Consider the following 11,250-nt stretch of genomic DNA (forward strand, 5'->3'; position numbering starts at 1 on the left):
GTCTCACTTCAAGGTTATATTCATATGTAACAAATATAGTATAATAATATCACATATTGGTGTTTTGAATACATTAAAAAGATGGGATAATTAGAATCCTCCGCAATTTTTTAACAACTTTTAGACCAACATTTGTTTCTTTTTAAGATTTGATTAAGACGCTTTAACAAACAACCACGTCAGCATTTGTTGTTTATTTAAATTACATATTTTTATAAGCTAAAATTCTAATTATTGGTTTCCAAATATGTCATTTTAAGATTTTATTTTTTATTTTTTATTTTTATGTGGCCCCTTTTTTAGGGGAATATTTTCTGCTTGTTGATAACGTTTGGAAATTAATCTTCACGTTTGAAATTTATGATCTCCCATGTTAGAAATTCGAATGGAATTTTTCATTTTAATTAATGGTTGTTTTTACAAATTTATCTTGTTCCCGTTTTGCAACAAGAGAGGATCTTGTGTTTGCTTGACTTCACATCGGTGTTATTGGAGCTTGATTTAAAGAGTGCAGTTAATATGAATAATGCGCATGGAGAATGTTTTTCTGTAGCAAGCTGTATTTTGGAAGAGATTGGTTTCGAAGTTTTAATTGTGCTTGGTAGGGATTAGATAGCAACCAAGCAACTAATCAGGTTGTGAAGAAAAGGAACTGTGACTTTCTCTTATGGATTGAGGATCCTCCAGTATGGGTGGTATATTTTCTTGATACATATATGGTTTTTCCTAAATGATTTTTTGAGAATGGAGTGCAAACTTGGTTCGTGTGCTACAAAAAACACAAACAATATTTGGTACGTTCCAAACTCACATTGCACAAACAATATTTAGTACGTTTTTAATTACAATAACAACACATTTGCTATGGTAATTACGTTACGTACCAAATGATTGGTACGTTCAAAATTAAATATTAGTTTACGTACCAAATGACTGGTACGTTCAAACTAATATTATTTTATGTACCAAATGACTGGTATGTTCAAATCTAATATTAGTTTACGTACCAAATAAGTGGTACATTCAAAAGTAACATCACTTTATGTACCAAATGACGGGTAGGTTCAAAATTAATATTATTTACGTACCAAATTAATGTCTGGTACGTCCAAAATAAATAGTACTTTAAGTACAAAATAAGTATTACGGACTAAATTATCATTACGTATCGTGCAAAAAAACTGCTATGTTACAAACTCGCTTTACATGCCGTATCAAATATATATACATACCAAAATGTACATTAAATAACGTACCAAAACACAAGGCAAAGCGTACCTATATTCTGCGTTCATGATTAACTAATAGTTCAATTGCGGTTACAAATTAAGAGGGTTAGAAGAGGAGTGGAAGACCATTTTTTTTCATAAGAAAAACAAAATCATGCACGAGGGACATAAGTTGTCATGCAGGTGGAAAAATTTTCTGGTAGGAAATAATTATGATTAATATATATTATGAAATTCAAATGCTTCTTATCTGCAGGGAGGATATGTATTATGCAGTATTTGTTTTAATTCAAACTCTGAGATATAAGTTAGGCAAGAATTTAGGAAACTTTTTTTTTGTTATCGTGAAGAATTTAGGATTCTGGGCATCGGTGTTTTGCTTTGATAAAATCTATGGCAGGTTTTGTAATTTAAGTACTATAAAATGGGTAAATAAAAATCATGTGGCACCAAAATTGTAGGAAAATGTTTAATTAAATTTGTAAAGTGAACAGATGTTTAGTCTAAAATATTAAAAAAGCAGACACCTATATCAAAATACCCAAAAAAGATTTCTCCAATATTGCTTGTATAAAAGAAAAACTATGTAAGATTTATCTTCAATAGGCTGGACTATTGAGTAGTACAAGAAATAAACGATCAAATTGAATTTAGAAAACACTATTTTTACTTAATTGCCGATGTATTGAATATAAAGCTGGACTACTCGGAACTATAGAAAACTTATCTAATAAAGTTCATATATTCCAATACGAGCATACCAACTTGAAATTTCATATCTTCCAACGAAGTTGCCTAATTTACCCAAAAATTAGCCTAATTCCCAATCATAAATTATCAATTGCAAGCCTGGGTCGATTAAGGTCAAGGTACTGCAGCCTATCAATCAGGATTTACAGAGAGCAAGCAGCTAGAGATCCTCTGTTCGTCTCTGCACCATTAGGTGAATTATTACCTTGCAATTTCTAGATACCAACATCTCACGAAATTAATCATTGCTATGATCATTGTTATTTTTAACTCTGCGATCCCTTTATTACCAAAATTTTTAAATTAGCTATTATTTTTATCCATCGAGCTATTACCTTGCGGAAGCTGGTGTTTATAGCACACCAGGTGTTTGATAAAATTCCTCTTAAGCTCTGTTTCTGTTTTTGACAACGGAAATCGCCCCTTTTTAAGTGCAATTCTACGCTTTTTTCTAGGTAAATTTAGAATTCGATTGAATGTGCTTTTAAAATGGCTTAAAGCGCTTTTGGTGAAAATGTTTTTAGAATCATTTTAAAGTGTTTCTTACATAAAACACTTCAAGTGCTTTTGAAACCAAAAATATTTTCTCTAAAAGCGTTTTCAGTCATTTTAAAAGGATATCCAAATGAACATTTATGTTCATTGCGGTGGGAAATCTGTGTATATGATTAATGTAAAAGTTTACTGGTCATTGACTCAATGGTTCCTGATTTTCATTTTTAGAAAGAAAGTTGAGGCAGGAGTGAGTGATAAAAATGTTGCCGCCGATGATGAAGAAGGCCATTACAGATAACCCAAAGAAGCTGGCCAACTTGATTGACCTCGTAAATCTTCCTTCTACACTGCGAGAGTTCACGGGTCAGTCTCAGATTTCTCGTCTTGGATGTTTCATGCGTGTCTGGTCATACATCAAGGACAACAATCTCCAGGTTCCTTAAATTTATCTATTTGTTTGTTAGTGATAAGTACCCCATGTGTTCTTGCAAATTAAAGTGCGATCAGTTGTATTTAATCATATGAAGTAAAATATGGTGCTGTATTAGTCTTTCTGTGTTGCTTTGTCTTAGTTATAGCGCTCGATGTTTGCTGTTCAATTGCAATTAAGAGACAGTTCTTAGTTTTGCTCATCGAAATCTGTTTTAGTGCTTTCATGGTATAGATTTTTTTAAATACTGAAGTGGTGTGCTTGCATAGGATCCGAACAACAAGAATGTGGTCAATTGTGACGAAAAGTTGAAGAGCGTTTTGTTGGGCAAGCCTCAAGTTGAGTTATCTGAACTTCCTACACTGATCAAGCTCCATTTCCCCAAAGAGCCAAAGTAAAATTCCCAATTCAAGGTGAGGTGCACATTTTCTCCCCCATGGTAATCTTTTCTCTAAGAAGCATTTTACAATTCTTGGTACCTTATGTCGTAAGAAACTATTTCAGGAGTAATAGCAGCCTCAGTCAGCCATTTTACGTTACGTTCTATTTTCATGTCATGCCCTTTTACTTGCTATTCAGTATGGTTTTGTAAGACCTTAACGGTAGTTTTAAAAGGTAATATATGTTTTTGTTTAAATACTCAGCTTATCTGTATGGCCTCTCTGTTGGGGTCAAATTTAGATTCGGAATCTGTAAGTGACATTACAATTGAAATTATAGTGAAAGCATGACAACAAAACTCAACGAAAAACACTGGGTTTCGGATGATTTCTGAGAGAATATCATATGGGTTTGAAAGAACAAGTTGAAATATAACTAGTTCCGTGTTGAGCTTCTCACCCAATTCCTGCAACTTCACATTGAAACTTTTGGCCTCATCAATGTACTCCTCCTCAATACAAACACTCCTAAAAAGGATATCTGTAGTTCTCTCCAGTGGCAGGCAGCTCATTGGAGGACGGCCGCCCGAGACATCTTCCGACCTCCAAGATGGTAAAGCGCCCTGTTGAAATTTCCAGCAATTCCTAGTAGAAAGTTTTGGTGCTCCTCAATGGAAAACTCCGACGCTCTGCCTGAAAATACAAAGTAATTTTCTAGAAATCATTAGTTCCTATACTCTTCAGGTAAAATGCTTCTCCCAGGACCTCGTTAGCTTTATCGTTGCCTAGGTAGCTTCGCAGGTTCTTCTGATATTCCTTATATTACTCCAATTCCTTCCAAAAAGATATCACAAACTGCACAACCAGTATAGCAGCTGTAAATAAAACAAGCCTGTATTTCTTGACTTTAACTTAGTATAACTATTTTGATTTGAAACAACACGAAAGCAATATGATTGAAATGATTAGAACTCAGAATTAACTGAGATTCTGGAAATTGTTGGAAACAACTGTTTTGTCTTTGTATTAGTTTTCATTTTCTCTTTTGACTTGGTAGACTCACTCATGCATCATTGACGCTAATTAGGCGTACTAGGTTGAGTCATAATGCGACTTAAAAACACATCAGAAGTAGTTTGTGATATCTGGTTGTTGGAAAACCGGCCAGTAGGCCAGCCTCCATAGAAATCGCGACCGTAGGGTTCAAAGTCTTATCTTTAAAACTGTTGATATCTGGTTGTTGTTCCCTGTATCCACAGTAGTCTCCAAACACAATGATTGCTGGAACTTTCGCACACACCATAGAATCTGCACTAGGAGATGAGCAAGCAGGAGCCATTGAATGGCCTTAACTGTCATTTTTCGCTTCTCTTGAACTCACCAGTTTAGAGTATAAAAATGCAGTAGGCTGTTGGTAGGGATGATATTAATTTATACGAAATAGAAGAAGCTGATGGAAATGGAGGTTTATGAAGTTTGTTGAGACTTTAATTTCTGTTGGTGTTTTGTATGTGAGAGAGTCAATGGTGGAGGAACTGGTAAGGAAAATCGGAGTGGCCTAATTTGTAGCTGAATCTGAACCTAATAATAATTAGTCATGCGAGATTCTGGTTTAGGGATAATAAAAAAGTGAAGGAAGCTAAACCTGGCTTTGTATCGAGGTTTTAATTTTTTTTTATTTGACTCTAGTAGATGTGGAAGTCACACTTGCACTTACACCTTCATGATGCTTTTTTGTTCTTCAGTGTACGTGTGACTTCCACATCAATTAAAAAATGGTCACATATTTGTCATGTCATCAATTTAGCAAGGGTTATGCACACATTCATTTTTACCTCTTAAATATCATTGTTAATTTGTGTCCATTAATCTTCTTCAATTCATTCGATTCATGGCCGGAAATTGAGAGGGGTGTGAGACGTAAAAATTGGTATGCGGGTAGCACCACCCTTTAACGAAAGACCATACAATCACAGCTACATGGGCAAAAATAATAAATTGATATGATTTCAAAACTTTAATGAGCAATATGAGAAAATTGAAGCCTCGTAAACTCACTTTTACTATAGGTAGCACTCCACCAAACCAAAGAGGCCTCGCAAATCATAATTATATAAACTCTCTCAAAGAATTAGTTAATCTCTTAAATCACATAAAATTATGTGACTGCATTGAATTGGCTCATGACTAATGAGAGTTTGCCCTTTACAAAAAGATGTGTCTATTTATGGAGACAAAAGTTGCATCTTATGATTTAAGATACTTATCATGGACTCTCCACCATTTTATGTTTTTGACATAATTTTCGTGCCAACATTATAAATTATTGTGTAAAAAACAAGAGGTGGTGAAGAGTTCAAGAAGAGACCTACTTTTGAAAGAGTCTCCTTATCATTTCTCTTTATTTAAAACATAAATAAAAAGTTGTATCATTTCACTTCAAATAAAACGTATACATTTTGTTTTTTTTTTTTTTTTTTAGTACATCGATATTTTTACACATAAGGAAATTGGGAGTTTGGCTAAGCCACATAATGGGCAACCTAATTTGGTATCGAATTCGCCATCCACGAGATTCGAACCTAAGACATCTCACTTCCAAGTGGAGGAATATTATTAGACTGTAGTATCGAGTGGCAACGTAGACATCTTGTTAGTTATATACAATTACCATTCGACCTGACAATAATTTAATATCAAACTCGTTATTTCATGCGAGTTGAATTAATGGTAGTGGTAAGAAAAAGCATGATTGAAGAAAGAAAATGTTGTAGTTAGAGTGAGCATGTATGATGGTGTAATTTCTAGTAGATTTTATTTAGGATTCTTATGTAATATAATAGATCTTAGGCTTTCTTACTTTTAGAACAAGTAAGCCCATTATGTTTACTATAAATAAAGGCACGATGTAACTATATATATATATATATATATATATATATATATATATATAAAGTTCCTGAAGGACTTACATTGCACTGAATTCTTTTTCTTACATCAGCAACAAGAGCTTTAGAAAATTGAAGTTAAGTAGACCCAAACCAAGAAAAATCATGATTGAAGAAAGAAAATGTTGTAGTTAGAGTGAGCATGTATGATGGTGTAATTTCTAGTATATTGTATTTAGTATTCTTATTTAATATAAAAGATCGTAGGCTTTAAGCCCGTTATATTTATTACCATATATTCCTATAAGGATCTTAATACACAAATATATACATATATATATATATATGTATGAAGTTCCTAAAGGACTTACATTGTACTGAATTCTTTTTCTCACTTCAGCAACAAGAGCTTTAATTAGATTTGAACCAAGACAAACTTGCCGACCTCTTCATGAAGTCATTGTCGAAACCTACTTTTTAGAAGCTTATTCAAGGAATTGGTATGCGTAAATTGTTTGATTTGCAATGCTTATAGTTCTCATTAAGAGTTTTGTCAAACTCAGGGGGAGTATTCTAAAGTATACTCATTTGACCTTAATGTACTATTTCTCCTACAATCAAGATCATTTTATCCCATTGAGTTATTGTAGCCTGACGAGGTTTTGATAAGGCAACTACTCTAGTTGGTCATACCTTCTTTTGCGTTTTACTTACGTTCTGAAGATGTTAGTCTTTTACTCATTAAATTTACTCACTTTTCTCCTTAGACTATTGATGGATTTTGTCCCATGTTGAATTTTACTTTAGCCAGATTTTGTGAGGTTTATCCATAAATGCATTCTTCCTTATTCTGAAACTCGCATTCGCTACTTGTGCCACTGGACGAGACGATTCATCAACTGCTTTTACATCATCCATGAGGATCTAATGCGTCATTTACTTGAGTATTTACCCACTCAAGAGGGAGTATTGTAGTTAGAATTGTAGCACAAATGTAATTCTGTAATTCCTAATAGATTGTATTTAGAATTCTTATGTAATCTAAAAAATCTTAAGCTTTCTTACTCGTAGAAAAAATAAGTCCGTATGTTTACTATAAATTAAGACACAAAGTAGGAGAGAAAATAGGCAAAAGAAAGTTCATTCTTTGGTTGGGTTGCCCAATATTTCTGTCAACGGCCCAACTTCGTTGACCGACTTGATAAACTTGATAAATAAAAAGTGTATTATAAACAATGGCTTCAGAGCTTACAATCTTGCACTTGCTCGAAGTCCCGAAGTAGGTGGCACGAGACGAGGTGGTAACTGAAACCTCACTCTGTTTTTCCGGAATCTCACAGAGACAGCGCTCGATCCCATGGCAGCTTCCAAGGTCCAAGCTTTCTGGAACCACCCCGCAGGCCCTAAAACAAGTTTGTTCTTTCATCTTTTTTTGCCTCTTTCAGTTTTCTCCAATAGTTCTTTATGTCTTCGAGGGTTTTACAAATAATTATGTTGTAAAAGATTTAATCCTTCAAAAGATTGAATTTTGGCATCTTGGTTTTGGTTAATCAGGCAGATAATCAGGTTTTGAAAACGGAATACGCAATTTTTTTACTACAATTTTTGAAACGGAATGGCAGGATTTGTCAGTTTTGATTGTTTACAGGATTATTGTTAATTTCAGAGAAAGCTAGTCAATATAACCTGATAATTTAATGTCATAAAAACCTTGGGGAATTGACCAAAATGATCATTTTTTTTCAAATCTCAATTGCTGAAATGATCAGTTTTTCAATTTGTCTTTAGATATCTGATTGCTATGTCGTCGATTTGATTTTGATCAGTTCAGCAATTGGGGGATTTGTATTCCGATCATTTTAGCCAATTTTCCTAAAAGTTAAAACCCCTATTTTGGAGATGAATAATTTCTTTTAGTCTCAAGAACTCCCAATTAGAGATAATATCAGTAGTAAGTCTCTGCTCTAATCCTTAGTAGAAGTCTCTGGCCTACTCAAAAGTACAAATATTTGGGAAGCAGAAAAAATTCAGCATTACAAATCTGGAAATGTGTCATGATAAAACTGAGGTGTCTAGGTGGGGCTATTGAGCCATGTTATTTTAGTGACTCATATTTCTCATGATACAGTTCACTTCTGGGCTCCAACTTTTAAATGGGGTATTAGCATAGCAAATATTGCTGATTTCTCAAAGCCACCGGAGACGCTGTCTTATCCTCAGCAACTAGGTACGCGCCTTTTAGGAAATAGCTTTTCAAGCAGTCCATTTGATCTGTGCTTAGAATTGTGTAGTCATACCTCAAGTATCATTGTGCAGCTGTTACATGCACTGGACTTATTTGGTCTCGTTACAGTATGGTGATTACTCCGGTATGTTTTGTTTCTAGCTCTGAAGGATGTTATCGTTCAACACTTAGCTTTCGTTTATAACGATTAAGTCTGAATTTCATGATTTAAAAAAATACCGATTGCTTGACAAAGCTGTAAATCCTGCTAAATAACCACCAACATCACAAATTATCATCTCTATGCACGGTACAGTAATAATGAGATACGAAAGAGGAGTAAATCTTCTGAAAATGAAGGTAAGTGGAGATTCTTCTGTTCGGTGGAGAATCCTCCAATCTAAAATGTGTACTATAAGTTTATAACCACTTCATTCTGCACTGAGTATTTCCTTCTAAGTTTAGAATTTAGATTCACTTTAATATATTCTTCTGTTTGTAATGCTTAAGAAAACTACTTCTTGATGCTTCTGACAACTTTACTTGCAGCTAAAGCTTTCGTAATATTATTCTGAAACTGCAGAAAAACTGGAATCTGTTTAGTGTCAATGTTGCAATGGCTGGGACAGGCTTGTATCAACTTTCCCGCAAAATCACGTAAGCTGGATTCTAGTAAAATATATATTCATATGGTTAATAATAAATGGTTTGGGAATTAATTTTATCTTTGGTGGAAAGTAGCATTTATGAGGAAAGGGAGATTTTCTTGCAAAATTATCAGAACATGCTCACATTTGCAATTTTTTTCATGCTTTTAATTGCCTTTCCTACTACTTACAGGCACGACTACTCTTCCGACACTGAAACAGCTGTAGCAAAAGAGTAAATCACAAACCTTTCAGCAGGTACATGCTGCAAGCTTTTCTATATGTGAAATATATGAAAGAAACTGTGCATCCGCTGTAGTTTCGGTTATCTTTAGCTTGTAATTTTGGACCGAATATTTTCAATCGCCTACCTAAGAATTAATTTTATCTTTGATGGACTTAATGTCCAGAAGTTTTTCGGAGTTCATGCTTCCTAAGAATTCTTCAGTTTTTATTACTTTTGTCCTTGATTGCTGTTTTTTGTGCAATAATTGATTTACACTAATATGTTGTTACTGCTTGACCATTGATGATATTTTGCGATTTACAGTCTCGTGTTAAATTTAATGATGTACATGTTAGACAAGTACATTATCCAAATAAACCGCAATTTATTATTTTCCTTGATACAAACGATATTTGGGGAGGGAACCGAACTCGGGAGCTCAGGCATAAGGGTGAATGTTTTAACGCAAATTTTTTGTTCACGTCAAGAAAACATAACCTTGGTCTTGCCCTTTCAACTAATTTACATCTTTACCAAATCCACTAGCAAACCCAAATTCACCGGGCAATGAAGGAGTGTGTAAACAACTTATTCCTTTTGCATAGGATACACAATTGAGGCGACAAGGAAGAAGAAGGATGCCTTCTATGAACCATGTCAAAAGTATTGAGGAAGAGAGAGTTAAAAGAGAGGGAGAAGAAGTGGGGTGGCAGCAAGAGAGAGGTTCGAGAGTTCTGGAAGGGGACACGAGACAGAGGAAAAGGACTGGTGTGGGCCCCAATGGCTCACAAAACAAAACACAAAATATCTCCCAACATGAAATTACCAATTTGTCCTCTATATTTGGTGTTTTGTAAAATATTAATTGTAGCTCCAAATTTAGTTCCGTTTGCATCCACTTGTTCATATTGTCGAGTACTCCGAGAATATGTGCGTGTGTGTGACTTTGGGTCAAGCCCAATAATAATTAAATAGGTACGAGACTTAATTAATAAAATATTAACGTAAACGGCCTACTTGCCCACTTGCTTAACGAATCCAACAAATAAACCATCGATATTACGGTCTGCAACCTGCATACCGACAACTCACTATTGTCTCGATAAACAAGTAATAAATTCACAAGAGTGCAAAATTATCATTTTACCCTTCATTGGGAAACATGTATAAATCGTTCGACTTACGCCCATTCATGCTCATGTGTTCGAAAGAACACATACCAACTAGAGGTATGTGCAAAAGAATAGAGTGATAAGGACTCGAATGTCCACGAAGGTTTTCCACCCGTCAAGGGCATTTTAGTAATTTTCCAAGGCTCAGGAATAAAATAATATTAAACTCAGGACGGAATGTCACAAATGATATGGTTGTAGATGATTGGATTATTAATTAAGTTTTGGTTAACGTGCTTATCTCTTATTGGTGACACATCATTTGGTTTGCAAATTTGATTTAAAAATTTGGTATTCCTAACATTATCCTTAGTATATAACAACATCATACAACCGGTTCGTATAATTTATCTTGTACGAGCCGCTTTAGGCCTAGTTTGGTATTATTGTGTTTTAAAAAAAACTACTTTTGCTATGTCATGAAAATAAACAGCTGTAAAATAAAGTTGTTGAGTTTTTGATAAACTTTTTTTTTTTTTTTGGTAAAAGTGCTTTTAACAAAAAAAAAAAAAAAAACAATATCAAGTATTTGATAAACTTTTATATAAATTGTTGTAAATATATTAAATGACTAAAAATAGTATGATATTTAATGTAATATAATAATTGTCAAAGAAAACAATGTTCATGCAAAGATTTTAATTTTGTAAAATATGTAGAGGTATACTTGTTACTTGAAAATTTCATTAAATAACACTGATTTCTATGCTTTGAAAAAAAAAACACTTTTTTTTTAAAAGCATGATAGACCCAACTTCTGCCTTTCTATGTTTTTTTGCTGTCATTGACAACAGTTTTTAAAAAAGTAC

At 33.8% G+C, this 11,250-nt stretch overlaps 2 protein-coding genes and 1 pseudogene across 2 annotated transcripts; 2 read left to right on the plus strand and 1 right to left on the minus strand.

The window, feature by feature from the left end:
* Positions 1-1,856: 1,856 nt before the first annotated feature.
* Positions 1,857-3,543, plus strand: LOC137716165 (upstream activation factor subunit UAF30). Its single transcript, XM_068455571.2, has 3 exons — positions 1,857-2,172; positions 2,703-2,908; positions 3,174-3,543. The coding sequence occupies exons 2-3, from the start codon at positions 2,735-2,737 to the stop codon at positions 3,300-3,302; spliced, it is 303 nt and encodes a 100-aa protein (XP_068311672.1). The 5' UTR covers positions 1,857-2,172; positions 2,703-2,734; the 3' UTR covers positions 3,303-3,543.
* A 1-nt stretch (position 3,544) lies between these two features.
* Positions 3,545-4,623, minus strand: LOC137714478 (GDSL esterase/lipase At4g26790 pseudogene; annotated as a pseudogene).
* Positions 4,624-7,397: 2,774 nt separating this feature from the next.
* Positions 7,398-9,465, plus strand: LOC137715658 (mitochondrial pyruvate carrier 4). Its single transcript, XM_068454995.2, has 5 exons — positions 7,398-7,584; positions 8,301-8,399; positions 8,489-8,541; positions 8,980-9,053; positions 9,237-9,465. Exons 1-5 carry the CDS (start codon positions 7,530-7,532, stop codon positions 9,280-9,282), a joined length of 327 nt encoding a protein of 108 aa, XP_068311096.1. The 5' UTR covers positions 7,398-7,529; the 3' UTR covers positions 9,283-9,465.
* The last annotated feature ends 1,785 nt before the right edge of the window (positions 9,466-11,250 follow it).

This window comes from Pyrus communis, chromosome 3 (assembly GCF_041283825.1).
Source record: "Pyrus communis isolate YQ-2024b chromosome 3, ASM4128382v1, whole genome shotgun sequence".
NCBI classification, from domain to species: Eukaryota; Viridiplantae; Streptophyta; class Magnoliopsida; order Rosales; family Rosaceae; genus Pyrus; species Pyrus communis.

What these genes read in the sequence shown, in the direction of transcription:
- LOC137715658 (XM_068454995.2), top strand. Translation starts at nt 7,530, where the DNA reads ATGGCAGCTTCCAAGGTCCAAGCTTTCTGGAACCACCCCGCAGGCCCT. An exon ending in ACAGTATGGTGATTACTCCG is followed by an intron (nt 8,542 to 8,979) that starts GTATGTTTTGTT and finishes CTGAAACTGCAG; the next exon opens with AAAAACTGGAATCTGTTTAG. An exon ending in CAACTTTCCCGCAAAATCAC is followed by an intron (nt 9,054 to 9,236) that starts GTAAGCTGGATT and finishes TACTACTTACAG; the next exon opens with GCACGACTACTCTTCCGACA.
- LOC137716165 (XM_068455571.2), top strand. Translation starts at nt 2,735, where the DNA reads ATGTTGCCGCCGATGATGAAGAAGGCCATTACAGATAACCCAAAGAAG. An exon ending in TCAAGGACAACAATCTCCAG is followed by an intron (nt 2,909 to 3,173) that starts GTTCCTTAAATT and finishes GTGCTTGCATAG; the next exon opens with GATCCGAACAACAAGAATGT.